The sequence below is a fragment of the Ostreococcus lucimarinus genome, chromosome 6 (genome assembly GCF_000092065.1).
Source record: "Ostreococcus lucimarinus CCE9901 chromosome 6, complete sequence".
NCBI classification, from domain to species: Eukaryota; Viridiplantae; Chlorophyta; class Mamiellophyceae; order Mamiellales; family Bathycoccaceae; genus Ostreococcus; species Ostreococcus sp. 'lucimarinus'.
Window position 1 is genome coordinate 180,728 of NC_009360.1, and position 27,072 is coordinate 207,799.

The 27,072-nt window shown below is 57.5% G+C and overlaps 18 protein-coding genes across 18 annotated transcripts; 10 read left to right on the forward strand and 8 right to left on the reverse strand.

The window, feature by feature from the left end:
• Positions 1-454: 454 nt before the first annotated feature.
• OSTLU_40865 (predicted protein) lies at positions 455-1,675 on the reverse strand (the record flags this gene model as incomplete). Its single annotated transcript, XM_001418365.1, has 1 exon — positions 455-1,675. A coding segment is annotated over one exon (1,221 nt), but the record flags the coding sequence as incomplete, so codon positions are not given.
• Positions 1,676-1,725: 50 nt separating this feature from the next.
• Positions 1,726-2,814, forward strand: OSTLU_15687 (predicted protein; the record flags this gene model as incomplete). The annotated part of the gene is made up of 1 exon (XM_001418135.1): positions 1,726-2,814. The coding sequence occupies one exon, from the start codon at positions 1,726-1,728 to the stop codon at positions 2,812-2,814; it is 1,089 nt and encodes a 362-aa protein (XP_001418172.1).
• Positions 2,815-2,926: 112 nt separating this feature from the next.
• RPS12 (Ribosomal protein S12, component of cytosolic 80S ribosome and 40S small subunit) lies at positions 2,927-3,292 on the reverse strand (the record flags this gene model as incomplete). Its single annotated transcript, XM_001418366.1, has 1 exon — positions 2,927-3,292. One exon carries the CDS (start codon positions 3,290-3,292, stop codon positions 2,927-2,929), a length of 366 nt encoding a protein of 121 aa, XP_001418403.1.
• Positions 3,293-4,166: 874 nt separating this feature from the next.
• On the forward strand, positions 4,167-4,415 carry OSTLU_32049 (predicted protein; the record flags this gene model as incomplete). The annotated part of the gene is made up of 1 exon (XM_001418136.1): positions 4,167-4,415. The coding sequence occupies one exon, from the start codon at positions 4,167-4,169 to the stop codon at positions 4,413-4,415; it is 249 nt and encodes an 82-aa protein (XP_001418173.1).
• Positions 4,416-4,474: 59 nt separating this feature from the next.
• On the reverse strand, positions 4,475-5,092 carry OSTLU_15689 (predicted protein; the record flags this gene model as incomplete). The annotated part of the gene is made up of 1 exon (XM_001418367.1): positions 4,475-5,092. One exon carries the CDS (start codon positions 5,090-5,092, stop codon positions 4,475-4,477), a length of 618 nt encoding a protein of 205 aa, XP_001418404.1.
• A 746-nt stretch (positions 5,093-5,838) lies between these two features.
• Positions 5,839-6,825, forward strand: OSTLU_4044 (predicted protein; the record flags this gene model as incomplete). The annotated part of the gene is made up of 1 exon (XM_001418137.1): positions 5,839-6,825. A coding segment is annotated over one exon (987 nt), but the record flags the coding sequence as incomplete, so codon positions are not given.
• Positions 6,826-6,919: 94 nt separating this feature from the next.
• Positions 6,920-8,569, reverse strand: OSTLU_32052 (predicted protein; the record flags this gene model as incomplete). Its single annotated transcript, XM_001418368.1, has 1 exon — positions 6,920-8,569. The coding sequence occupies one exon, from the start codon at positions 8,567-8,569 to the stop codon at positions 6,920-6,922; it is 1,650 nt and encodes a 549-aa protein (XP_001418405.1).
• Positions 8,570-8,861: 292 nt separating this feature from the next.
• On the forward strand, positions 8,862-9,441 carry OSTLU_32053 (predicted protein; the record flags this gene model as incomplete). Its single annotated transcript, XM_001418138.1, has 2 exons — positions 8,862-8,979; positions 9,110-9,441. 2 exons carry the CDS (start codon positions 8,862-8,864, stop codon positions 9,439-9,441), a joined length of 450 nt encoding a protein of 149 aa, XP_001418175.1.
• A 310-nt stretch (positions 9,442-9,751) lies between these two features.
• On the forward strand, positions 9,752-10,408 carry OSTLU_92863 (predicted protein; the record flags this gene model as incomplete). Its single annotated transcript, XM_001418139.1, has 1 exon — positions 9,752-10,408. The coding sequence occupies one exon, from the start codon at positions 9,752-9,754 to the stop codon at positions 10,406-10,408; it is 657 nt and encodes a 218-aa protein (XP_001418176.1).
• A 425-nt stretch (positions 10,409-10,833) lies between these two features.
• OSTLU_9208 (predicted protein) lies at positions 10,834-11,073 on the reverse strand (the record flags this gene model as incomplete). Its single annotated transcript, XM_001418369.1, has 1 exon — positions 10,834-11,073. A coding segment is annotated over one exon (240 nt), but the record flags the coding sequence as incomplete, so codon positions are not given.
• A 1,029-nt stretch (positions 11,074-12,102) lies between these two features.
• On the forward strand, positions 12,103-12,333 carry OSTLU_9418 (predicted protein; the record flags this gene model as incomplete). The annotated part of the gene is made up of 1 exon (XM_001418140.1): positions 12,103-12,333. A coding segment is annotated over one exon (231 nt), but the record flags the coding sequence as incomplete, so codon positions are not given.
• Positions 12,334-12,351: 18 nt separating this feature from the next.
• Positions 12,352-13,050, forward strand: OSTLU_15693 (predicted protein; the record flags this gene model as incomplete). Its single annotated transcript, XM_001418141.1, has 1 exon — positions 12,352-13,050. One exon carries the CDS (start codon positions 12,352-12,354, stop codon positions 13,048-13,050), a length of 699 nt encoding a protein of 232 aa, XP_001418178.1.
• A 420-nt stretch (positions 13,051-13,470) lies between these two features.
• OSTLU_92865 (predicted protein) lies at positions 13,471-14,055 on the forward strand (the record flags this gene model as incomplete). The annotated part of the gene is made up of 1 exon (XM_001418142.1): positions 13,471-14,055. A coding segment is annotated over one exon (585 nt), but the record flags the coding sequence as incomplete, so codon positions are not given.
• OSTLU_15694 (predicted protein) lies at positions 14,043-14,582 on the reverse strand (the record flags this gene model as incomplete). The annotated part of the gene is made up of 1 exon (XM_001418370.1): positions 14,043-14,582. One exon carries the CDS (start codon positions 14,580-14,582, stop codon positions 14,043-14,045), a length of 540 nt encoding a protein of 179 aa, XP_001418407.1.
• Positions 14,583-15,184: 602 nt separating this feature from the next.
• OSTLU_32059 (predicted protein) lies at positions 15,185-15,598 on the forward strand (the record flags this gene model as incomplete). The annotated part of the gene is made up of 1 exon (XM_001418143.1): positions 15,185-15,598. One exon carries the CDS (start codon positions 15,185-15,187, stop codon positions 15,596-15,598), a length of 414 nt encoding a protein of 137 aa, XP_001418180.1.
• A 138-nt stretch (positions 15,599-15,736) lies between these two features.
• Positions 15,737-17,207, forward strand: OSTLU_24651 (predicted protein). The gene has a single exon (XM_001418144.1). The coding sequence runs from the start codon at positions 15,801-15,803 to the stop codon at positions 16,320-16,322; it is 522 nt and encodes a 173-aa protein (XP_001418181.1). The 5' UTR covers positions 15,737-15,800; the 3' UTR covers positions 16,323-17,207.
• Positions 17,208-17,818: 611 nt separating this feature from the next.
• OSTLU_32062 (predicted protein) lies at positions 17,819-19,555 on the reverse strand (the record flags this gene model as incomplete). Its single annotated transcript, XM_001418371.1, has 1 exon — positions 17,819-19,555. The coding sequence occupies one exon, from the start codon at positions 19,553-19,555 to the stop codon at positions 17,873-17,875; it is 1,683 nt and encodes a 560-aa protein (XP_001418408.1). The 3' UTR covers positions 17,819-17,872.
• Positions 19,556-19,806: 251 nt separating this feature from the next.
• OSTLU_32063 (predicted protein) lies at positions 19,807-26,925 on the reverse strand (the record flags this gene model as incomplete). The annotated part of the gene is made up of 1 exon (XM_001418372.1): positions 19,807-26,925. The coding sequence occupies one exon, from the start codon at positions 26,923-26,925 to the stop codon at positions 19,807-19,809; it is 7,119 nt and encodes a 2,372-aa protein (XP_001418409.1).
• Between the last annotated feature and the right edge of the window lie 147 nt (positions 26,926-27,072).

Sequence of the window (27,072 nt, forward strand, 5' to 3'; positions counted from 1 at the left end):
AAGGTTGCGCGCTCGCGCCCGGGGGGAGTGGAAGGTAGCGCGGTGGACGAGCGGCTGGGGGGTGACGGAGGCGAAACCAACGCCAATAGTCGTCGTAGGATCGCCGCGAGCGCGCGTCGTCGCGCGCGGTTGTGGTGGTGCCGCGGTGATAGGCATCGTCGACGACATCCATGTCTGTCTCGCTGGTGTCGTCATAATCTGATTCGTCGACGACGTGTAGGGTGTAGGCATGGCGGTGGGAATCGCGCACTCGTGCTCGGCAATCGGGCTCCGACGACTGAGGTTCGTCGGCGACGAATTCGTCGTCAGACTCATCGCTTGACTCGATCGGGGCGTCCTTGAGGGTCTGAAACAATTCGGCGTCGGTGTCATCGAGCTCGTAATCGTACCAATTCGACGGTATGGTGTCGGGTAAAGGCTCGATGTTGCCACCGCGCTCGTTCACCAAACCGGCTCGAAGTTGTTCGAGCTCGTCGGCGGTCAGCACGGCGACAGCGAGTCCGTACGTCCCGAATCGCCCGGTTCTACCAATTCTATGCATATACGTAGCACCACTTGGTGGAACATCGAGGTTTATCACCAGGTTGACGTGCGTCAAGTCGACCCCGCGCGCCGTCAAGTCAGTCGAAACTAAGACGCGAAGCTGGAAATTTCGCATCTCTTCCATGACTTTCATTCGACGTTCTTGCGGAAGCGTACCCGCGGTGAACGCCGCTTTCAATCCTTGTGACGTCAAGCGCTTCGCTAAAGCTTCTCCCCAAGCCAATCGTCGCACGAAAACAACCGCTTGGTGAAACGACACGTCGCCGCATATTTTCAACAGTCTCGCCTCTTTGGCGGTAATAACGTCCGCAAGTTTCGTCCCGTCCTCTTTTTCGATCAACGAGTAAAACTGGCGAACTCCCTGTAAAGCTGTCGTGCTCTCGCACAGCATCACTTTTTGTGGAGCTCGCATTAATCGCTCTAAATCACCCAGCAACGTCTTTGAGTACGTCGCGCTAAACGCGCACACTTGCTTACGCTCCGGCAACATGCTGTACGCGAACAGCACGTCTCGCTCGAACGTCCCACTCAATAACGCGTCTGCTTCATCTAATATCAACAACCGTGCTCCATCACACGCCATCGAACCCTCTTCTAACATCTGCCTCGTCCGTCCCGGCGTCCCCACGACGACGTGCGGCTGACTCGCCAGCCGCGCTCGGTCCTCCTTCACCGGCAATCCCCCGACGAGCAAACACGTCTCTATCCCACCTCGCGCGTCCCCATCCATGTCTTTAAATTTCTCAATCATCTCCACGAAACATTCGTGCGTTTGCACCGCGCACTCCCTCGTCGGCGCCAGCGCCAGCGCTTGCGTTCGCCGTCGTCCCGCATCCACGCGTTCGAGCGCGATGACGACGAACGTCATCGTCTTTCCGGTCCCAGACTTCGCCTGCGCGATGACGTCGCATCCAAACCGTCCGAGCGGCACGCACGCGAGCTGCACGGGCGACGGCGCGTCGAATCCAGCCGCGCGAAGCGCGCGCGTGAGTCGCTCGTCGAGTTGTAAATCACCGAAAGACGCGCTCGACGTCGCGCGTTCGCCGACGTTCGCGCCCGCGCGCGCGTCCGTCGATGTATCGTCACGCAGAGCGACATCGGACGAGCGCGCGCGCGGCGACGCGCGCGGCATGGCGCGGTGCGACGCGGGATGTGGCGTCACTTCGCGCAACGACCAGCGCGATGGGACTGTACGACGACTTGCCCGACGCGAAACCGCGCGCGACGACGGCATCGACGGCGCGTGACGGAGACGCGAGCGATGATGCGTCGATTCGCGACGCGAAACGGGCGAAGCGAGCGACGGGAGACGCGGGAGAGAGGAGCGAAGACGCGCAAAAAGTGCAGCTCAGGGACGACGCGACGGTGGCGGCGCCGTCGAAAGCGGCGACGACGAAGGACGCGCTGCAGAGGATCGCGCAACACTTGCTAAAGCCAGAGAAATTCGTGAAAGCGTCGGGATTGCTGAAGAAGTTGTTGATGTCGGAGGCGTGCGACCGGGGCGACGCCAAGGCGTTGTTCGCGTGCCTGGAAAACGCGATGACGCCCACGCCCAAGGCGCGCGCGCTGCGGGCGGAGACTCGATTGGATTACGAAGAGTTGTTTGAAATTGTCGCCGCGTTCTCTCCGCTTATTTTCAACGCGAAACAAAAGAGAAAGCTGGAGGTCTGGTCGACGTATGCCAGAAGAATCAACGCGTTGCGAACGGATGATTCGTTCGAGTTCACGAAGGCGGTGAAAGCGATTCAGGAAGTCGTGGATCGGGTGGATAGTTACGTTGAGCCGCCGGGTGTCATAGAAGATGACGACATCGAGATTCCCCCTGCACCCGAGGGCGCGAGCGAGGAGGAAGCTATGGAGATGGCGACGCAGTACGCGCGCTCAATCAAAGCGGAGCGAGCGGCTGAAATCGAGCAGTTGGCCGTCGTCGACGAATTACGCGAAGCTCTCATCGATGCGCTCGAGTTTACGTCGTCGCTTTACGGAAGAACTTGGTCGCAAACAACGATTGATATGATGTCTAACTTTTTTCACGAGCGTCGACCAAAATTTTCGCCGACGAGCCAGGAAAGAATAGTCAAAATTTGGGACGATTTACGCAAAAAGAAGCACGCTCGCAGTTTGACGAGTGCTGGTGATAAAGTGAGTATGACGTCATTCGAGCGCGATCAAGCCCGTGCGGCGGGGTCGCAAGTTTCCGCTCGCGGCTCCGTCGGCGCCGAAAACGTCAAGGACGGTCGCGGCGAGAGCGCGGCAAAAATGTTGGGATGAAGTAGCGCGTTAGAGTTCATCAATTCATCATCTAGAGTTTATTAAAACGACCCTAAATCGAACTTGACGCGTGACGACGGTCCAGCCGTGCGCGACGCGTCGACGTCGGCGCTTAGTTGGCGCTCTTCAAGAAGTCTTGAATGATGCCGAGCGCCGCCGTTTCTTCACCGAAATCGCTGATCACGCAGCACGAGCACTTCACGACCTTACGCGCAGTACCCTCGGCGTCGAGCTTGCACAAGCCAGCCCACTCACCGAGCGCCATAGCCTCCGGCACGCGAATCAAGTGCACGTTGACTTCGTTGCACAGCGCTTGGATGAGCTTCGTGTAATCCGCCTGGTCGCAATCTTGCGCCAAGATGCAGATCAACGCCTTACGGCTCTCGATCGCCTTGCACGCTTCGCGCAAACCTCGGTGCAAGCCGTCGCAAGCGAGCGACTTCTTCAGCACCACCTGCAGCGCCGTCATGAGATCCATGGGTTCATCTCCCGCAGCCTCGACCGCGACTTCGGGTTGTTCGTCAACGACGTCTTCGACTTCCTCGCTGTTCGCGCGCATCGCAACATTTATTTCGCATTCGTCAGTCTCGCGTTCGACGTTCGCGCGCCATCGCGCGTCGCGCTCGCGTCCCGAACGCCGATCCCTCTGCGCTAGGGCTTTCATCGATCCTTCGTCGTCGCGCGCGTCGTCGCCGCGTCGTCGCCGCGCGTCCGCGACGTCACGCACTCGGCCATGATGAATGTGAAAAGGTTTAAGAATACGCGCGGTCCTCAAATGTCCGTCCTTAACGACGCGTCGGTCGTCTCGAGCGATCCTCGCGCGCGAAAGTGGCGGACGGGCGCGTCGCGCGGGCGGCGCATAACGCTCGGAAAGGCGTTTTGCGCGACACGACGACGCGCGCCGCGGCGTCGGTGAGGCGCGAGAGCGAGCGAACGACGCTCGAGCGGGGAGATAAAAAATGCACGGCACGATCACGGGGACGGCGTTCGAGCGCGCGGACGTGGAGGCGGCGGTGGAGGCGGCACGAGCGGCGCGAGACGAGGCGATGCGGGCGTTCGAGGGACGAGGGCGAGACGCGGGAGGGCGCGAGCGGGCTCGGGAGGGCGCGCGGGGGGAAGAGAGAGGGCGAACGCGGGGTGGGGCGTCGAGCAGGGACGCGTTCGAGTCGCGGAGACGGCGGGAGGAGGAGAAGCGGTTCGATCCGCGCGCGCGGGCGAGACGCGCGGCGAGCGGCGCCGAGGCGAAGACGAGCGGACGCGACGGCGACGACGACGACGACGACGACGGTCACTGCGGTGCGTCGACGTTTGATGAATACGAGCTCGCGTGGTGCGCGTTCGAGCTACGAGCGATGAGCGGCGCGCAGATCGCGTTCGACGACGTCCCGTGGCCGCGCTCGGGCGCGTGGCTCCTCCGCCAATCGCTCGCGAACGCGGGCGACGACCGCGACGTGACCAAGCGCGCGCATCGCGCGTTTTTCGTGCGTTGGCATCCGGATAAGTTCATCCAACGCTTCGGTCGGGCGTTGGTCGAGAGAGATCGCGATCGAATCATCGCTCGCGCGTCGGCGACGTTTCGCTCCGCGCTCGCCGCGCGGTGACGCCGCTCGACGCGCGTCGGCGTCGAGCGCGCGAGCGCGCGCGTCGCCGTGTAAAAGTACTAGTATGTGTGTATAACTAACGCCGCGTCGCGCTCGTCCACCGCCGTCGACCGTTCGTCGATGAACGCCCGAATCGCCTCCGTCGCCGCCGCGTCTCTCGGCGCGCGTCCGCGTCGATCCCTCGCCGCGTTCATCCTCTCCCACCGCCCCCCCATCCCGACGTGCGCGAACACCGCTCGCACGCACGCCAATTCCCCGCTCGCGCACGCTTTGTGCAGCGCGTTCTCCCCGTCCGCGTCCCTCGCCTCGGCGTCGCTCCCTCCCTCGAGCAGCGCCGCGCACGCCTCGCCTCGCCCCCCCGCGCACGCCTTGTGCAGCGCCGTCCCTCGTCCCGCCCGCGTCGTCGCGCGCGCGTCGCACCCTAACTCGAGGCACGCCTTCACGCACCTCGCGCACCCTCGTCGCGCGGCGTGATGCAGCGGCGTGTACCCCGACGCGTTCGTCGTCGTCCCGTCCTCGTCCGCGCTCGCCGGCCGTCGCGCGAGCGCCTCGCGCAGCGCCTCGACGTCGCCGCGCGCCGCCGCGCCGCACGCCGAGCGGTCGAACGCGATCTCATCCAGGGTCTGCGTCGCGCACGTCGCGCGCGCGCAGCACGCGCACGCCGTCGCGCGCGCCATCGCGTCGCGCGATGCCGCGACGACCGACCGACCGACCGACCGACCGACCGACCGACCGGGGTTTAGCGACGCACGTTTTCGGGGGTGCTCATATGGCGTACGCGTCACCTAGAATACGTGTGTGACTTCTCTGACGTATACGACACATCGCGAACGGCATGAAATGGATTTATTACCACGGCCCCCCGCCGCGGTCGAATTCAAATCGCGTCGGCGCGCGGCGCGCGAACGGCGCGACCGACGACGGGAGAACGACGCGCGCGCGCGCGACGCGGGCGATGGCGATGACGATGCGCTGGACGCGCGTCGCGCCGAACGCGGCGAACGCGGCGCGCGGACGCCGCGTCGACGCGCGACGAGGGCGCGCGGGGACGAGGGACGGCGCGCGCGGGACGACGACGACGACGACGGCGGCGACGGCGGCGGCGGCGGGACGCGCGAGGACGACGACGCGACGCGCGATCGGACCGAGCGAACCGACGTCGTTCGTGGAGGACGAACCGAGGGACGAGGAGATCGAGGCGGTGGTGAACGAGGGGAGAGGGAACGCGGGGACGGGGGCGCAAGACGTGGGACGCGCGGCGAGGTACATGCGAGAGCTGATCAAGAACCAGGTGAACTCGAATCATCTCGCGCGCGCGGGTTCGATCACGGATTCTTCGGTCTTGCGCAGGAAAGGACGGCTCAAGGAGCAGGACGCGCTGATCGAGTTCATCGTGGAGTTGCACAAGACGCACACGACGGAGGAGGTTTTCACGAAGGTGGAGACGTGGATCGACGAGGTGCTCGAGCTGCCGAAAGAGAAGCGGAGGTTTAGTAAGCTTTCGAGAATGGTACCCGCGGTTGGGTTTTTCTTCCACCGCTTGCCTTTGTTGAAGGCGCTGCGAGAGTACGACGAGTTTTCCTCGTTGTCCAAGCGGCGGTACGTGCTTCCAAACTTTGCCGAGGTGCGGCACATTTTGAACATCGCGCAAGTGCACGCGTCGAGTAAGGACGTGCGGTTGGTGACTTTCGATGCCGATGGAACGTTGTACGCCGACGGTGAGCACTTTGAGGACGATAATAAGATGATCGATAAGATTATGCAGCTCATGGAGTTGGGCATTCACGTCGCCATTGTCACCGCCGCGGGTTATCCGGGCGAGCCGACCAAGTTTGAGGGGCGACTGAAGGGTTTGGTGGACGCTTTCGAGGCGCAAGCGCTGCCGAAAGAAGTGTACGAAAAGTTTCACGTCATGGGTGGCGAATGTAACTACCTCTTGCGAGTTAACGACGAGTATCGCCTGGAGTTTGTACCCTCGGAGGAGTGGCACAGCGAGCACATGTACGACTGGAGAGACAACGACGATGTTCGCATGTTCCTCGACCGCGCGGAAGAATTCTTGACCTCATATGCGAAGCACTTGGGCGTTCAAGTGGATGTCTTGCGCAAGGAATACGCGGTCGGAGTCTTGCCCAAGGGCGATACCATTTACGAAAACTTGGAAGAAATGGCGCTCGCGAGCCAAGCCGAGCTTAGCGACGCGAAGATTCCATTCTGCGCCTTCAACGGAGGTAACGACGTTTTCGTGGACGTAGGTAACAAGCACATCGGTTTGCAAGCGCTCATGAAGTACTTAAACGTCGCTGGTTCGCAAACTTTGCACGTCGGCGATCGTTTCACTCTCACGGGTAACGACGCCAAGGTGCGCGAAGCGGCGTCCATTCTCTGGGTCGCGAGTCCGGACGAAACCACGTTCTTCATGCGTTTGCTCTACCGCGATATTCTCAACGCACGTATTCTTTAATATAACTGCAAGCTGTGTATATTATAATCCTATTTCATCGTCATTTCGCCGCTGAAGCCATCGCGGCTTTCGCGACTTCTATTTCGTCGACAAGATACCCCAAGCGACGTTCCAAATAAACCAACTCGTTGTTGAGAATCTTCGATTTTGCTTCCCAATATCTCGCCTCGTCGTAAACACGAGTGGGATGCCAACCAAAAATCCTCTCCGCGACGCCACCGAACACGAACTCTGTCGACATTGAGAGCGCGGTGTGGAAAAGTAGCACGCAAACGATTATCAACACGATTCTCGCTGCACGCGAACAGAAGAAGCACGTCTTCCTCCAAGGGCTGGCCTTCTTGAGATCGATTTCCGGCGCAGCCGAAGTTTGCTGCACGAAGTTTTTAGTGGCCACAAGCATGCTCCAAACGGCGTCTCGAGATGCGTCCGGGATTCGCAGCTTGCTCACGTCGACGAACTCCGGCACGTCGGAAGGTGCCCTCGCCACTTTCTGCTTGGGATTAATTTTTCGCATGTAAATCTCGATCATTTTCGCCACCTGCACTTTACTCTCGTCGATAACGCTACTCACGATTAAACCTTTCATCATCGTCGATTTGGTGAAGATCACCTCGGTACCGACGGAGAGGGCGCACTTTTTGGGCCCGAGTGGACGAAGCACCCAACGCGCTTCGACTCTGAAATAGTCACCGTAAGGTATGTCAGTTTGAACTTGAGACGTATTCAAGACGAAGACATTGTCATCGTATACGGCGTAACTTTGTGTCTGGTGGCAGCGAGTCGATTTCGGACCGAAAGTTTGTCTCACGGGAACGGTGACCACCATCTCTCGAACGCATCCGATGGCTCTCTTCTCGAACCAATCCGTGATTTTCACCTGTGTTTGCTCTAACGCTTGCGATATCTTCGGCTGCACATCGTGCCGCGATTTATTTGACCACGCGACGAGAAAGAAGTCCTCCACGGAGCAATCGACATCGCCGCTGTACAGATTAATCAGCGACGGCGAATCGCTCGGCGCCTTCCCGGGGAGTCTCGCCAGCGGGATGTTTCCAAAATCTCCGACGATATCTTCAGCGCCGACGCCGTCGTCGTCGTCGTCGTCGTCGTCATTTTCGATTTCTTGAATCTTCTGTTCTACATTCAAATGCTCCGGTGTGGACTGCTCGCTCTCTTCGCTCGATCGTCTCGCCGTCGCGACATCCCTCGGCGAATCTTCCGCGGCGTCTTCGACGACGTCCTTGTCATGGTCTTCGTTGTCATACAACTTCGAAAGCCTCTTCACGTTCATCGCGTTCAATTTACCGTAATGCGACGCCCGCACCCACTCATGGCAAATCACATTGAACGACTTCTCGGGAAAGATGAATGATGTAAAAAAATCCGTCTTCCCGTCGTACGTGATTTCGATGGCGTTCGGAAACACCATCGCCGTCTTGGCCCTGTTGATCAGCGTGATCCTGCTGAACGGAATCGTCCTTTTCTTCATGTACCCGAACACGTTACTGTAAAAGCACACGTAATTCTCGAACACGTACATCTTCCCTTGCAATAAAATCTTACTGTGCAGCGCGCACATGTAGTCCGCGACGAGCGTCTCGTCCTCCGGCACGTTGAAGAGTCGCCTCAACCGCCGTCTCGCCGCCGCGCGTTTCGACGCGCTCTCGTTCGGCGGCGTCTCGACCATCATTCCGTACGCCTCCACCGCCGCGTCCGCGCGCGCGGCCGTCGACGTCGACGCCCCGTCGTCGTCGAATCCATCGAATCCGCCGATCCCACCGCGCGCGTCCTCGTCGCTCGCCGTCGACCGCCGTCGCTCGAGCGCCGCCATCAGCGACTCGTCGTCGCGCATCGCGTCGTCGTCGTCCTCGTCGTCGTCGCGCGTCATCGCGCGCTCGTGTGCGGCGCGCTCGTGTGCGGCGCGTCGCATCGCCGCGCGACGCCGCGCCGTCTCGCGCCTTCGTCGCGACTCCGCGACGATGCTGCGCGCGGTGACGTCTCGAATCGCGCGCCGCGTCGTCGGCGCGCGCGGCGCGGCGTCGACCGCGGACGCGAGCGGGGTCTGGCGAGGGTACGACGCCGTGCCGGACACGCCCGGTGCGTCGAGCGCGACGCGACGCGACGACGGGGCCTCGACGGGACGCGACGGAAAGCGACCGACGGGACGCGCGACGTTAAAACGACGCGATCGAACGACGCGCGCGACTGACGACCGAGAGACCCGCAGACGGATTCACCGCGCGATTCGCGGTGTCGGAGACGAACCCGAACGGCGTCGAGGTCATCATGGAGAAGTGGCGCGCGGGGGCGCGGGAGCCCGCGCACTCGCACCCCGGCGACGACATGACGGTCGTCGTCGAGGGATCTATGGCGGTGCAGTTCTTCACGAAATCCGACGATGGGACGCTGGTGAAGGACGGCGCGCCGCTGGTGCTGAAAAAGGGCGACGCGGGGCACATCGCGGGGGGGAGAATACACGACGCGGCGTATCTGGAGGATTGCAAACTGGTGTACGTGCACGACGGACGATTCGGGTTCGTCGCCGAGGGCGCGGCGTGAGACCGACGCGCGTCGACGCGGGACGTTAATATTATCGATCGATCGATCGATCGATCGATCGTCGCGCTCGTTGTTGATTAATATTTATTAACGCGCGTCGCGAGACGAAGACGCCGACGCGGCGATATCCATCCGCACACGCGCGCGCGCGATGTCGATCGTCTCGTCGCCGACGCGCGCGGTGGCGCCGCGCGCGCGTCGCACGAACGCGCGCGCGTCGCCCAGACGCGCCGTCGTCGTCGACGCGCGGCGCGGGCGAAAGAAGACCTCGCGCGAGCTCGACCGCGCGGACGCCGTCGACGACGACGCGATGACGACGGACGACGCGCCCGCGCTCGCGCGCGTCGGTCGAGACGACGTCCTTCGATCGTGCGCGACGACGTCGATCGGGATGCTGGTCGTCGGCCTGGGCGCGCGCGCGGCGAGCGGGGCGTTCCCGACGCGAGCGACGCACGGGGACTGGAACGCGGCGCTGCCGCTGCTCGGGGACGACGCCGGCGCGACGGCGGTGGCGGCGCTGTGCGCGGCGGGCGCGGTGACGGTGGGCAGAATAGCGCTGCTGCAGGTGTGGGACGAGTTCGCGGCGAGCACGGACCGATCGAACGCGCAGGTTTTGGGGGCGCTGGACGGCGCCGGGGACGTCGCGCAAGTCGCCGTGCTCCCGGCGCTCGGGGAAGAGGTTTTATTTCGAGGCGCGCTGCTTCCCGCGGTCGGAGGGGTGCCGGGGGTGGTGGTGTCTTCTTTAGTGTTCGGTGCGCTTCACATCGGCGGCGGACGGAGCGCGGCGTTCGGGGTTTGGGCGAGCGCGGTGGGCGCGGTGTACGGCGTCGCGGCGTTGCACACGCACAGCGTCGCCGCGCCGGCGGCGGCGCACGCGCTGGCTAATATCGCGTCGGCGGTGTACTGGAACGCGACGCGCGCGGAAAAGGTAATTGGAGAGAAGAAATGGGAAGGAGAAGATCAGTAGCGGTGACGGTTTTGTAGTAAGAAGTTGTTGTTTCACAGGACGACGCGTCAATCAAAGTGCGGCCGGCGAGGCGCCGCGCCGGCGGCGTTCTCCCCACCACCTCTATTACCGTTTCGGTACATCGCGCGCGTCTCTTGAAGCACGTTGCGACAAATCATCATATCTGCGACGAATATCGCAAACATCCCCGCCATCACGGGCACGCACAGCGTCAAGAACAAGATGGCCACGTTGCTCAGTCTCAAATCGCCGTGAAGGTACGCGTACGCCTTCTCCCCGATCGCGGGCACCGCGTACAGCAAGCGCAAACCCTTCGAGAACCACACCGCGTGGAAGAATCCGCGTGCTTTCGTCTTTCTATAATCTTTCCTCGCGAAACTCACGATCGCCGCGACGCTTCGATCGCCGCTCTCGTACTCGTACATTTTCCCATTCTTGAACAGCGCGATGGTCGGGTACGCCTTGGCGCCTATGCGTTTCAACAGCAACCTATTCTTCGGCCCATCGACGCGACCGACGAAGAGCTCACCCTCGAGTTCGCGCGCCACCTCCCCCCACACCGGTGCCAACGCGACGCAATGTTTACACCACTCCGCGTACACCTTGACGAGCACCGGCGTCCCTCGTCCCACGACTTCGTCAAAGTTCGTCTCGCTCAGATCCACCACCTCACCGTCCGGGCCGTGTCGATCAAACCGCGCCTTCGCCACCGCCGTCGCGTCTCCGCTCGCGCGCGTCCCTCGCGCGCCGAACCCGAGCAGACACCCCGCGCACGTCAGCGCCATCATCGTCACCGTCGTCACCGTCGTCACCGTCCTCGCTCGCCGCGCGCGGTGCCGCCCCCTCGCGCCATCGCTCGCGCGTCCGAGGCCGTCTCGACGTCCGTCGCGCCGCGCCCGCGTCGCGCGCGCCGTCATTCCGCGCCGTCGAACGCCTCGCGCGCGCGCGCGAGTGCCACCGCGCGCGCGAACGGTGGCGCGACGACGCGCGAACGACGACACACGGACCACACCCGACGCCGCGTCGCGGATCGGATAAGGGCAAAATGACTTTTTCGTCGCGCGCTTTGAAGCGCTCGCGAACGCCATCAAATCCACGGTCGATGCCTCGATACGCGTAGATACGCCGCACTTTTCCGACGTGGCGCGACGTCGATTTCGGCGCGAAAACCGAGCGCGCGGCGCCGGGGGGGGGTCGCGGCAGAGCGCGACGACGACGCGCGCGCGATCGATCGACGCGACGCGCCGAGGGTGATCGAACGAAAAACGTAGACGCGCGGCGACGCGCTCGACCGCCGCGATGCTGATGAAACCCGCGCCGACGGTGGGGAACGCACCGCGCGCGGGCGATGGTGCCGCGCGCGGGAATTCACCGGCGAACGCGCGACAGGAGCGGAAGAAGGGTGCGCGCGCGCGATGCGAAGCGAAAGCGCGCGAGGGGATTATGTCGCGGCGTTCGCGCGACGCGCGGGCGACGCGCGGGCGTCGCGCGCGCGTCGCGGGCGCGCGGGATACGGGATACGTCGGCGCGCGCCGCGTCGGCGCGCCGCGTTGACTTAGCTTTTTGGATTTTTTTGGTGAAATTGAGATATTTCGCGTATTCGGGGTGCATTCGGGGGAATCGCGCCAGGGTGGCACCGCCCCGGATCGCGCGCGGAGATATTTTATCCTGGAGACCCGGAGCGAGACTGACGACGAACGCGCTCGCGATGTCTAGGCGTGGCGTGGACGGAGGAGGAACATAAAAACTTTTTGATTGGGTTGCAAAAGCTCGGGAAAGGAGATTGGCGCGGGATCTCGCGACATTTCGTGACGACGAGGACGCCGACGCAGGTGGCGTCGCACGCGCAAAAATACTTCATCAGACAAACCAACGTGAGCAAGCGTAAGCGACGCTCGAGCTTGTTTGACATCATCTCCACGCCGACGGATGATGGAGAAGGGATGACGATCGTGCACAGACCGGCGGCGAATAATAACGGAGTGGCGAGCAAGGCGACGACTGGCTCCAGCAAGGCGTCGAACGGCGTGCACAGGACGCACGGCGGCGTGCACAAGATGTCGCAAGTGTCCAGTCGAGCGTCCGCTCAAACGAACGTGTCGGTGGATCACAGTGCACATTATCATCACAACGCGGCGAACGGTAGCGCTTTGACGGCTTCGTTATCGAACTTGGCGGATATGGCGGCGCGCGAGGCGCACTACGTGGCGTCGATTCCGCAGCACCAGAGCACGAGCACGAGCACGAGTCAGGCGATTAAGATCGATGAGGAATCTCACAGATCGTTCCCTATGATGACTGCTGCATATCCAGGTCACTTCGCTGCACCCATGGCGGCGACACAGGCGCCAGTGTTTGATGCGTACAACCAAGCCATGGCGCAATACATGTTGCAGTTGCAGTCGCTCGCAGCGCAACAAGGGGACGGAATGAGTCACATCAACCAAATCAATCAGATGAATCAAATGGCGTGGATGGCGCAGCAAAATTTGGCTTACCAAATGGCGGCGCAAAACTACGCCGCAACTCCACTCTCGCCGCAGCAAAACGCCAACTTTTGCCGTCCGACGGCAATTTACGCGGCCAAGTCTATTGATGACAACGTCGGCGAGCAGCGTAATGCGGCCAGCGGAGGGGCCTAGACGCTCATCAAGAAACTCAACAAGACAAGCATTCGAATGGATGCCCAGTGTACAACAGGCTCGCAGAACACAACCAGCAGAATAAAATAATGTACTGTACTTTCAGCTTTCAGCTTTCAGCTTTCAGCAGTCGGGTGACTTTTTCCCTCCATCTTTATCACCACCGGAATTACACGCGAGGATAATTCCATCGGTTTGTTGTAAGCTTAACCGCACAACGCCCGACTCCTAAACCGTACTTTTAATAAACATGTGTATCAGGTTGACATGACTCTGTGTACTAAAGTACTTGACTCGACATCCGATGTCGTCGAGACGAGGCGCGCGCGCGCAGCAGAAGTACAGAACGCGGCGTGTCTTTGCCACCGATACGAACGATAATAGCACGTAACAGTAGGTATGACTCCAACATCTCTCGACGTGCGGCTACTCGTTCGCGAGTTCAAGTCGTTGAAGCGACGCGAAGCCGACGACCTGATACGCAACCTCAAGATGGTGGGTGACGACGTAACCAAATGGACGTTTGAGCTGCATACGTTTGACACGACGTGTCCTGGTGGCAAAATGCTTATGAAGGACTTGGGAAGACTCCAGAAACGTGGTTTGGATCACATCCTCATGGAGGCGAACATGACTGCGCACGGTGGGTCTTGGCCAACCGACCCACCCCTCTTGCGCGTCGTGAAGCCTCGGATGAAGCTCTATACCGGCCACGTGACAGCGGGCGGCTCGATTTGCAGCGAAATGCTGGTAAATACTGGAGGTTCGAACGGTTGGAATCCTCGGTTGTCGATGGAAGCGATCATCGAGACAATCAAGCTGAACATGGTGGATTGCGAAGTCGTCGAGATCGAAACTCCGTACAATGGCAGGCAGCGTGCGGGGCCGCTCCGAATAGATTTGAAGGGCGAGTATTCGTACGACTGCATGAATGAATACTCTGAATTCGCTGCAATGGCTGCTTTTGATCGCGCAGTTGCGCACCATCGTCGTCATGGCTGGTAACGATTGATTTCACTCCAGGCATCATTGATCGCTTGAGACACTCCCCGCACGCGTTCTTGGACTTGATCCGCATCCTTGGGATCGAGATATTTTCCAAACTTTGCTGCAAATTTGTCTGGATGCCAACGCAGTGAAGCTTTCCTAAACGCCCTCTTGTACGCCGCCAGTGCGGTTGTTTTGGTATCATTCCACTGCTCCATCGCAGCCATCTGCGCGAGCATCGATTCCTCATCCGGAGGCCAAGGAATGTCGTGCGCGTGAATGAACATCGTCTCATCGCATCGATTAGTGAGTGTTTCAGCGATGCGCTTCTCCAAAGTCAACCAAGACGACTCATACTCTGACCACAGATGCAATAAGACGTACGCTTTGTCGTCGTCTCCGATTTGCGCGTCCAAAGCATCAGCCATCGCTGCAGCCGCACGCTCGGCGATTTCTTCCGCCTCGAGCTGACGAGAGCTATACGCGTTATCAATCGTGTCCATTTCGGTCAGGCGACGCTTGATCTCTTCCATCTCAGCTTCCATCGTCGCTCTCGCCTCGCGTTCTTCTCTCACCGAGCGCAAGCGACGCATCTGTTCCTCCGCTTCTCTTTGAATCCCTCGATTCCGAACGAATCGCCCTCGAATCACCGCTCGCTCATTCGCCGCAAACTCGGCCGCTTTCGTTTCCTCATCATCCGTGTCACTTTCGCTCGACGACGACGAAGCGCGCGAGAGTCGACGACGAAGCGGATTGATGTACCGCCCCATGCGCTCCGACTCAACCGACCCCGCGCGCGTCCACGATCGGCGCGCGTTCACGAATGATTTTTTCCTGTCGTCTCGCTCGTCTTCACGCGCGCGCGCTCGACCGCGCGCGCGTCGCGGTGTGCGTTATTGACTTCTTTTCAATCCGTAACGCCTTCGAGCGGAAGCGTCGCTCGCGCGTCACTCTCGCGCTCGACGACGCGATGAACGGCGCGTACGAGGTGCGCCCGAACGCGCGCGCCGCGCGCATCGATGGCGAACGCTTGCCCGATCCTCCCGGCTACGTCCCGCGCGCGCTCGGCGCGAGCGACGGCGCGAGCGATCACGCCGCGCGCGCATCCTCCTCCTCCCGCGCGGCGTCGAGCGCGCCGACGACGACGATGGACGGCGCGGCGGTCGAGCTCGAACGAAGCAAACTCAGAGTGCGACGCGCGTACGCGTTCGCGCAGTCCAGCGTGTCGTCGATCGCGATGATGACGTTCATGATGTGGATGAGCGGCAACTCGGTGCAAGTCTTTAGCATCATGGTCGTCTTCGGCGGCGTCGCGCAGACGACGCGAGCGATCCTGAGCTCGCGAGCGACGTTCGATAGATTCGTCGATGGTGATGCGAGCGTGGACGTCACGGTGCCGAGGTTGATGTTTTGCGCGGTGCAGCTCGTGGGATTGTGCCTGGCGTTGCGCAAGCTCAACGTCATGGGTCTGTTGCCCACGCACGCGAGCGACTGGGCGAGCGGGATGAAGCCTCCGAGAGCGTTGGAGCGCGCGTTCGGCGACGTCGAGCTCGACCTTTAACGTCAAATGTAATAGATATTGTACTAGTCTCTATCGATAGAGCATTCGCGCGCGCGTCGCGCGTTCTCAATCGTCCGTCGTCGTCGCGCTTTCAAAAGTCGTTCCACGACACGACCGCATTCCTCGACGCGTTCGTACGCGAATCACACGAACGGGCGTCGCGCCGCTCGAACGAACGCGATCTATAGCGCGCGCGCGCGCGATGTCCTCCCTCATCACCGCGCGTCTAGCGCAAGAGCGCAAAGATTGGCGCAAAGACCACCCGCACGGCTTCATCGCGAAACCGTCGACGAAGAAGGATAAAAACGGTGACACCACCACCGATCTCACGGTGTGGAACTGCGCGATCCCTGGAAAGGCTGATACGCCCTGGGCGGGGGGATCGTACCCGCTGCGGTTGGAGTTTGGTAACGATTATCCGGCGAAGCCACCTCGAGTGGCGTTCCCAGCTGGATTCTTTCACCCAAACGTGTACCCGACGGGTAAGGTGTGCCTGTCGATTTTGAACGAGGATAAGGGATGGAAACCGTCGGTGTCGATCAAACAAATCTTGATCGGGGTGCAGGACTTGCTAGATTCGCCGAATATGAGCGATCCGGCGCAGCAAGAGGCGTACGATCAACTGCGAAGATCAAAGGCGACGTACCTGAAGAGAATCAAAGAGCAGGCGAAAAAGTTTGGAAGCGCATCTGGGGGGGCTGGGGATGAGATCATCGTGCTTTGATGCCCGAAACGAGAGAGGACGCCGAACTCTAAAAGTGCACGCGTTTACGTGAGCGATAGCGCCGATTTGCGAGAGCGAGAGGCTAATCAATAGACATAGAAGCGCCACGTGGGCACGCGCGTCGTCACAACGTATCTTCCTAATTTCGTTCGTCCGTTCGTTCGTTAATTCGTGCGTTCATTGTATCATTCGTTCGTCTCATCGTGTAGTCGTTTCAGAAACTGCATGATGTCCACGTACTGGGCAGTTTTAAAGGTCTCTTTGTGAGCCTCAAACAGCTGTAGAATCACGTGAAGACGAGCGCGATCGGCTTCTGGCGACCAACCTTTCTTTGAGCGCAGATACTGTCTCAAATCACGATATCGGCGCTCTAAGCCGATCGGGTCCTCGTATCGACGATCAGCCATCGCATCACTATGCTCCCAGGCATCGCGCAAACTCGTCAGGAGATCATCGATATCGTAAACCAGAGCCGCCTCATCTATGAGGTATTTTGTCATTGGGATGTCAAGATTTTCGCAAGCTTGAGAGACAAAGTACGGTTGTAACACGAGACCCATTTCATCGCGAAAGATCTTCAGTAAAGTGACGTTCGATCGAAGAACCGCGCACTCCATATGCGACGCGTCTGGCTGCACACCACCTTCGTTCTTCAACCAGCGAAGCAAATCAGCGCTTCGCGATTCGCGATCCGCCGATCCCCAAGAGTTGATAATAGTGTTCACATTCCTTAGCTCAGGCTTCGCGCCTTGATCTTTCAAAACCTTCAAGAAATCTATCACAGAGTGCTTGTGATATGATCCGTTCGAGATGATGTCGTTGAAAAAGTCGTTGAGAATGAAAGGTGAAGATTCTGGAAATGATTTCGCTGCACATTCCTCAAAAATGCATCGGAACGTTTCCAGCCGATTTAAGCGCACCGCCACTCGCATCGCTTGTTTTCCATCGTACGACACCGCGTGCTCGCGCATAAACTTCAGCAAATCTCGAAGCTTTTCCGCGTCGCTCTCATCTTCAAACAATCTAGATAGCAACGATTCATAAAAGTTGCGCTGCCAGTGCGTGTTTACCGATACACAGTGTCCGCATTTGACTCTTACGGCGTCGTAGAGGCACTTGCACGAGGGCAGCGGCGGTGGCGGCGCGGTGGTGTTCGTCGCGACTTCCTGTGCCGTACACGTCGTCGCGTTCGCCTTCGACGCGCTCTCCTCCGTCGTCGCTCGCACGCATCGGCTCTCGACAGCTTTCGCTTTCGGTGCCGGTGCCGGCTTCTTGGAACTGCTCGTCTTCGCTTTTTTACGCGACGCCGTCGTCTTCGCGCCGGCGGCGCCACCGGCGCGTCGCCATCGTCGAACCGGTGGCGTCGCCATCGTCGTCGCGCCGAACGTGAGTTTCCTTCGTATGAAGCGAAGAATGGTGAGTTCGAGCGCGCGCGAGCGCGCGTGACGCGTCGATGTGTGGAGTGCGGCGCGTCGTGCGTGATTTACAAGGCGTGATTCACAGGCAAACAGGCTGTTCGCCGCGGACAGGCTGTTCCGCTGTAGCCGCGGCTACAGGGGACGGAACAAGCCAGCGAATGGCATGTCGGCCATCAACATCGCGTTTCTTTCCGAGAGAATTCCGTCGATTTCGTTGCGCAGGAGGTGGTCTTTTGCATTCTCCGCAGCTTTGTCATGTTGGCGCTGAAGGTACTTCATGACGCCGATGAACACACCTTCGCTCAAAGATGTTTTGTGCTCTTCGACGATTTCGTACAGAGCGTTAATGTGTTTTTTGTCTTCGTTTGCGACGGTATCAAGAGTTTCAAAGTAAATGATGAACTTCTCAACCTCGGTAAATGCGTTCTCTTCGTCGTTCTCAAGCATCTCCATAATCATTTCACCGTTGTCAACGGCTTCGATTAATTGTTCCTTCATCAAGCGAACAATGTCTGGATACTCTTTATAACCATGCTCGACGACGTACTTGAGCATGTCCAGATTCAAATGATCTATGCAGCGATAGACGGTTTCCGGATAACCGGCGGGGGCGGCGGGGGTGAAAAACAAAAGACCCCAATCCTCGTGGAGGGGTTGCACGAAAAGTGATTCAGGCAAGTCAAGCTCGAGCGAGAGCTCGACTGCAGTGCTCATTACTGCAGTTCTCATCTTTGGATCCGGGTGGTTAAGTCCCAGCCTGTCTCTATGAAGATGAAGATAGCGAAACATGAACCATCTTTCGAGGATGTCGCGATCGAGATCATCGTAACTTTGTTTGTTAATGTAGATTGAATCGTGCAGTGCGCGCATCGATTCAAACAAATGAAACAGAAAGGCGTCACCATGAGTCGCCACTGGAGAGTCGACTCGTCCCCAATGCGTTCGTTCGCGCAACCAATCCAGAAATTTGATGCGCGGGTCTATCTTCATAAGTTGTGCAAACTTCTCCGCGAGATACGTCGGACTTCCTTCGAGTTTTAGAGCCCCTTCGAAAACAATGTTTCGTCGTTTGTTCATCGCTTGCATATTTGGTCGTGTGAGCACCATCATGAACAAAAGTTCCGCGTCGGCCCGCCGATATTGAGGTGCATGGTTCACAAGTTCATCATACAACACCTTGAACAACTCGAACCTATCGTACCAATACGCGAGCCAACACGCCTCGAGGCGCGTTACGTAACCAGGTGCAAAACTCTTAAGTCCATGTTCTTTGATGGATGCTTCCAACCAAACAGGACGCCGCATATCTGCCTTGTTCTCGCCAACCCATGCCACTATTTTTCTCATCGTTTCATCGTCGACGTGACGTTTCTCATACATCAATCGCCGCAACGCACTAGCCCACATCTCTCGTTTCGTTAGCAACGGTTTGCCCTTCAACTTACGCTTCACACATGACGCGCACTCCGCGACCAGCGCCGCCGCGAGCGTCTTACATTTCGTCTTGCCCAACTTATCCGCGCCTTCCTTTGTCAGCCGCGTGCACGGCGGCCGCTGCTCCGTCGACGACGACGCTCCAGTCTGCTTTACACCCTTGGACGCAGACGTCGACGCTTTAGTCGTCTTCGCCGCGTCTTCACCTCGTCGTGCGTTCGATTTCTTCGGCGGCGGCACATTTAAGATCGGATCGTGGTCTACGCTGAGCCCGTTGAGTCCTCTTCGCGCCATCAAGGCTTGGATGACACGAAGCGTGCACTCCCTGCAGTCGCACATCGGCTGATACATGCCCTCGCCCGCGCCAGGTCGTCCGGACATCGACCTTGTTCGTTGCCACGAGCCACGGCGCGCGAGGCGCGAGACGCGAGGCGCGACGTGACGGGGGGGTGCACGAGCGTTTCTGAGGAGTTGGCGACGAGACTGGACGGCGTCGCCGCGGCGCGGCGACCTTTCGTGCGTCGTGCGATCGGTAGATTGGTGTTGGCTAATGAAATAATCTATATTTACATGTGCTACAGTGCTACAGGGTGATGACGAAGATCCGTCGAACGCGCACGCAGGGCGCGCGCTCAAGACGTCTTCGGACGCAGGGGCATCGCGCTGCCATCCGACGTTCGAGTAAACTCGAACAGCACGGCTGGAGAACGGTAGATACGGATGAGAAGCCAATAAAGACGCTCCTCGAGAACAAAATCTCTCACTTGACGCGCGCTGTAAATATCGCTGCACAGCGAGATGAGACGGTGCGTTGATGGCAAATCGACGTGCTGGATGCTGCCGACGAGATTGTTGGTGAAGCCTCGAACGATGGACGCCAAAGTTAAGATGTAGACGACGTACACGCCCGTCAGACCACCAACAAATTGACTGAACGTCGCAAAAACGCCGGTCGGTACTTCGGATGAGATCAACACGATCTCAGGACCGTTCTCAAACGCACTGCAGGGTCGCCACCAATCCAAACTCTGTCGATTCTCTTCCGAGGCTGCGAGGGGAACGACGTATGTTCCGCAATCGACGGACCACCACGGTGAGGTCGTGTTGTACCCATTCAGGGCAAGCGTGCAACTTATACTTTGTTGACTCGAATAATTCGGCACGGGCGAACCTTTGCCGTGCAAGTGCCAAACTCGCGGGTAAATGTTTTCCAAGAAGACATTGTTTTGTTCGCCGTTGAGCACTCTGATAAGCGCGGCGGCTTCGTCTTCTGCAAAGGTGTAGTCGACGCCTTCTGAATATAAAATAGGATTATCCAGCGGTAAATGACGTTTAAACATCCAACCCGTGGTTAGTTTTGCACCACTTGAGAGAGACTTCTTCAAAGCCTCGATAGAAGGTGGAGGGGGCGACCAGACGGTGTCGCTGTCTTTCGCCAAACACGCCTCCTGTATTTGTCCAGGCTTGTTTATCATTGGTATCGGTCCATCCGTGCGAAGAGTCGACCACGGCATCGTTTCAATCGTTTTTCTGAATCCGCCTTCAAAGATTGGATACTTGAAGGTGTTTTCTGCTCCAATCAAGCTCATGTTGAACCGAATATCGTAGACTGGATTGATGTCGACTTGTGGGTTTGATGTGCTGAATACGAAGAACGGCACGACCAACAGACTGAAAATGATCGTAAAAAGACCACCACCCTCGAGGAAAACTTTTTTCCACCATGGTTGGGGTTGACCGAACGGATGATACTTTCTATAAGTGTTATTCCGGACGTTGATTCTGAACAAGTCACGCGAGATGTTCTCAAGCTTCAACCAGTCGTAAAGATCCAGGGCGCTGTCCGTGCAAGCATATTCGAGCAACACGCGTAATTCGTACATGAACGGAATCGAAAAGTACGCCATGAAAGCTCCAAAAGAAATAATATCAGAACGCTGGAAGATCAAGCTGTTCGTGAATACTTCAGCTGGGAACCCACAGCGTATTTGTCGCGCTCCGAGAGTGAACGACAACGACTTAAGGAGGAAAAAGAATTGCAAATACGAGTGACGTGCCGTCGTGTTCTGGTGGAAAATCATCAACAAAAATCCAACAAATCCAGCATACGTCAAGTAGTGGTAGAAAACTTTGGCAATCTTTGCTTTTTTCATGTAAATCACTCCATCAACGACGATGAGTACCAAGCAAATGAAGACGGATACGACGTAGTCAATTTTGAACAAACCTTGATAGTATGTCTCCACCAATGCCTCTGCATCTGAGTCCACCGTGTTTTGATAGCAAATCGCCACGAAGAATGTTGCGAGGATGTCGAAACAAAGCGTCGCGGTGTAAAAGTCCTGACCTTCTTGGTGGAAACCACGAACAGACGTGAGGCCAAGCGGGGCTACATCTGAGCCGCCAGCAGCTTCTCTGAGTTGCATCGCCTCAAGCGCTTTACTCGCCTCCGCACTAGGACGAAGGACGGAAACTGGGGCTATAACGCGGAATATTGCGGCACGATGTCCCGGGCTCGTTCGTAGACTATCGGTGTCTACTTGCACAAACTCGAGCGTGTAGTACGAAAGCGGTAGTTTTGAGCCACCTTCAGAAATCGTCTGGTGATTAATGAGTGCGTCGTTCACTCGGGCGACAATTTCATCCCAATCTGGCTCTGCATCTTCCTGTGCGAGGACTGAAAGCGCTACGAATGACGGACCATACTCAGCTTCCGGAGTTAAGATTCGTTGGAAGAAATTATCCATTTCTGCTAGCAATCCTCGAGAGACTTCGATGTGGAAAGGTGAAGACTCAGAATCGTCTTGGCGCGCGAAATTCATTTCAAATTCCGCAAAATGGACATTTTTAAACCTGGAAAACAGGGCGTTCGCGGCGAACAAGTCGCCGTTATTGCCCTCGTCACGCTCTTCGCGACGATGAATTTCATCTCTTGGTGTTTGCTGAGCGCTGTGGTGCACCGTGATGGCGATGTATGCCATGAACGCACCAATCATGGAAGGGACAAACGCACTACTGGCATCCTGGATACCGAACACGACTCCCGTATGAGCGCAGGCGGTCATACCCGAGCATTGCAAAGAACAAGGAATAGTAACAACGTACGCAACGGCGAGCGATAATTCGGCGTACAAGAGAATCAATCGCCAAAATCCGGCAGGCACCACTGGATACGTCATCAGTCCGTATGCGATGATTGACGTGGGAAAGACGAGAGCAGCGATGGAGAAATCGATGGCAAAAGCCAGTATCATGAAAAAATAGCACATTGAATACCGGGGTGCTGTCAACCACGGCCATGCTTTCAAAAAGGCGCCAAATAATAAGCCAATTGTGGAGCTGCGATCACCAAGCCAGGTATGAAGTAAGGCTGTCAAATCCTTCTTCGGGTCATCCACACTCGTGCGCATCTTCAGCTCGTGATCACGGAGTTGCGCTGCTCGCAAGTCCTGCCTTTCGGCGTTGTCTTCGTCTTCTCTGATCCATTCTTCATTGTTCTCATCGTCATCGCTGTCTCTGACGCCACGCCGACGGCGGATTGTATCACTTGGTGGCTTGCGGTCGCCCGTCGGTTTGCGACGAGTGCCTCGACTTTCCACAGCGAGAATCTCTCGAGACAGACTTGTGATTTCGTTCCTGATGTCCTCTACTCTTTGACGACGATTTTCTTTCTCGCTCACCTTGGTCAAACAAGTTGCCAAACTTTCATGAATCCATCCCCGCTTCAACGCATCGTCGACAATGCGCTCCGCTTCAATGGACTGGCGACGCATAATCATCGCGGCTTTGTATGTGGGCTGAGTGATGATGCTTCTCAACAAGTGAACGATGGCAAAAATGACCAAATCCGGTGAAAGTTGACCAGACTGCCATCCGAGCACCGTGGGAAGCTTGTAAAATCCAAAGCCTTGAAGTAGCGAACATTCAGACTCAACAGATACGTACCAGTCACCTAGTAAGCCTTCAAGCGGAGCTTGGTAAAGGAGAATCGCGCCGATGACGGATACGTTGTACAGTTGCAAAATTCTCAAGCCCATCAGACTGTCCATACTCAAAGAATCGCGCGTACGGAGAAAATAGAATGGCAAAATCAAATAGCCAACGTGCATGAGATCTCGCGAAAAAGTGCCAAAGAAAATCACCATGACCAATGCCCAGTCAACTGCGTATCGCAAGTAAAAGTATCGCATCCATTCAAGGATGGTCCAATTTGTACTTGCTTCCCAGGTAAGCGGTGCGAATAAGATGTCAAAGTACGACGTCTCCTGCGTTTCCGGCGGGAGCAAAGCAACTTGTGTCGGTGTTTGCCTCGGTACCATCGTGGCGATCAACTCTGAAATCATAGCTTCATCTAACTCCGCGCCTTCTGCTTGCGTCGCCTCTATCGTCATTCGCGCGCGCTCTTCCAGAGCTGCTAAAATGGCATCCATCCTCAGTTGGCAAGCGGCGATAAAGAAAGCGCTAAAATAGCCAAACAGCATCATTTTGCTGCATGGGTAAACGGCAAGCCACTGTCTAGTCTCTCGTGAAAGCCGCATTTGTTCGCTCGCAGTGGAGAGGAGTGCCCGTGCAAACGACGGCGATGGTGGAGGAGACGGCGGAACGTCATCCACGCGGTTTTGCACGATATCAATCGAGACAACGTACTGCCATAGGACTATCAAGGCGCAGATCGCCGTAGTAAAGCGCCATAAGAGCAAGCGGTCACGCGGCGTGGACCCAAGCTTACTGTTAATCAACTTGAAAGTTACCCCTAAGTAGACGAGAGACAGCATGTTTGTAGACGCGATTCCGACAATCGCAAAGACTACGTACAACAAACCTGGCATGAGATTCGCCATCATGCCTTCAATCATTTCAGGAACGATGGAAAGGAGCATAATCATCTGTCCCAGATTCGTTTGTGCATTTTCTCTCACTCGCTTAGTGAATTCGCGACGTGCCTCATCGCTCGCCGCACTTTCGCCTTCATCCGCGATGTCGGACGTGCTCTCCGAGATTTCAGACATTGCTTTGTCATCTAAGTCGTCCATTTCCTTGCTTGCATCGGTGTTTTCCGTTTTTCGTTGAACAAGCATCGCTCGTGCGTCGCGTTGCGGCCAGAAGAGGTGACAAGGTTCAGGAGAACATCCAGATTTCAACGCCGGTGGTAGTTTCCTCAACCAGAAGCGTGTCGCCTTGGTCAACTCAACGGAAAGTATCACCAGCACCGGATAGCGAAGCATGGATTCATTCTCTGGTATGAAATCACTCGGCGATTCTGGCCACTTATGCGCACCCAAGAGAGTCAAAATACCCCAATGTTGTCCCGCTTGAGTGTATTGAATCTTATAGGCGTAATCGATGATGGCAGAAATGAGTGCAACTGTACCAACCAGTTCGGTGGGACCATCGCTCGTTTTCATCGACAACGTCGCTGCGATGAGTGCTGCGAGCATCAATAATCCGAGCAAATCTCGGCGCTCGAGACTAAACAAGATTGCACAGAGGGTAACGATTTTATTTGTGTGCAAAATGATGGCTCGCTTCACAAGTGGCAGAAAGCCAAGCTCGGTTGCGGCCAACGGCAGACTTCGTCTCGCATCCACTGCATTGCTCATCGTGAGCAATCCAATCTCGTGGAAATATGTTACGACGAGGAGAGTGCTCGGTCCGATCAATTCAGCCATGAGCTTGCCTGGCTCGACATTTTGCGCCAACCCTACCGCGTTTGAGAGGAACGCCTTGAACTCGGTGGAGAATCCAAAAATTTCGTCGAGCGGGAAAGCGCCAAAGGCGTAACGACTCGCGAGATTGAATAAACAGAACAACAGAACAGCGCGCCATCGACCGGACTCGGTTTCTTCTGAGTGCCGTTTAGCGATGCAATTCAATCCAAGGAGTACGAGAAGTGTCAAGTTTATCAGCGAACACTGCGACGTTTCGAGCGTCACCAGACCAACCAAGAGCACTAAATAAGCGCCAAAGCGCGTCATCAACTTCATGAGCACCAACGAGCACTCGTACACTACGGCTTTACCCAAAGACACCAATGAGTTCAAGGTTCCCTGGCCAGGCGCACTATCTTCCTCAGTTTCCGGCGTCAGCGCGTTAAGGACCTTCTGCAGGTACAGCACGATGCAAATTACCACCAAAACGCAGGCGAAAGGTCCAGTCGTGTGAATCATGTTTGATTGCTCAAGGCCTAAAACACGCAATGTCGTCGCCCACTTCGTGTGGTACACATTGAATATATTAACGTGTTCATTCATCGCCCACAGATACAACGCCGCAACAAAGCCAGCGAGTGTTTGTGCCGTCAGATGCAATACCGTCCGGTCTCCCGGTTTGAGGATATTGAACAAGAATGCCAATAGCAATGCGGCGTGGAGTAAATCGGCTCGCGATAGAGCCACAATCCACAGTGCGAAGGGCACCAAGAGGTGTGAGATCAACTGAACTAAAGGCAAATCCCACATCAAGCGACTGTCGTCGACGGCCGGGTTATGCTCAATCTCAAGGTCATCTAATGGTACAAAATCCACAATGACACCATCCTGCACTCTTTGTTCCAGAACGTCATCCGTCGGGGTACTCTTGGCGTTCTTTGTGAGCCAACCGACAAAGGTGAGCGTGGCTACTAAACTGCCCATATAACACGCGTTAATGCCCGATTGCTCGCCGTTGTGCGCTGGCGATGCACCGAATATTTGTAGCAAAACTCTTACTTTGCCGTTCATGGATGACATCATCACTGGTGGAATGCAAAGCAGGGCGTACTCTCCAACGCTCCAAAGCGCGACGTAGGCGAAAATCACCGGACCGTGCACGTTCGCAAACGTCGTGTGACGCGTTGGGTTCACGACGAGAATCAATCCTAGCAAAAGCATGGGGTACGCAATTACGTTAACGACGAGTAATGACGTCGCGAGTAACGTAAAGCCAGCCAAGACGCCGCCAAATCGAGCCAGCAAGCGGGCGACTGTTCCCGCGTCATCGTAGGTGTCCACGACGTCTGCATCTGAAGCTGACTCCCCCTCCATCAAAGGCGCTCTAATACCTTCACCGTCTGCGGTATCGTAATCGCTGTCGTGTGACTCCACCGCACACAGCGCCATGAATAGCCCGCCGATAGCGATGATTTGCGTCAAACGCAACAATCGCGCCACCGGCCCTTCCGTCCTATCCATCGAATACAACCCAAGCAACTGCGCCGAAGACTCTCGCGCCGCGTCTTGCAACTCCGGTAACTGATACATGTAAATTGCCATGAAATGAATCGCGGTGTAGCACAAGCACGCCACCGTGGCCCTTCGCGGAAGATTTAATAAACTCTCGCGCGCACCTTGAAATTTGCCACCGACGCCGCGCCGCATCTCAGTTGCGAAATACGACACCACGAATAATAAATACATCATCGACGACAGTGAAGGCACTGTCACCGCCGCTAACGCCGCCGTACACACCGTCACGCGCATCACCGTCTCCTTATCGCTCACTGTCGTCGCAAACGCCCCTTCCGCGTCGCCGCCGTCGAGCGCGCTCGCGCGCTCGCTCGCCCCATCCACGTACAGCTTACTTCCTCCCGCGAGCGCGATCCCGAAATAAGGCACAAAGAACAGCACGTAGTCTATGATGCCATCCAATCTTCCGAACCCTAAATACCGCAGCGCGTCCGCTTGCCATGGATTCCTCGGCCACGCCGCTCCGAAACCGACGTAACACGCCTGCGTCGCGCAATTCCCCAACAGCACGAACGCACACAGCCCCATCACCCCCCACCACACGTCTCTCTGCACCCGCGTCAGCGCGTGCGTATTCTTTCGTCCCTCGTGCACGCGTTCGATCGCGAACGCCGTCAAGAATCCAAAACTCTGTAATCGACATGGTGTTCACGATGATGGATTCGTCAGTCCGTC

Excerpts from the sequence above, each read along its gene's own strand:
- OSTLU_24651 (XM_001418144.1), top strand. The coding sequence starts at position 15,801 with ATGTCCTCCCTCATCACCGCGCGTCTAGCGCAAGAGCGCAAAGATTGG.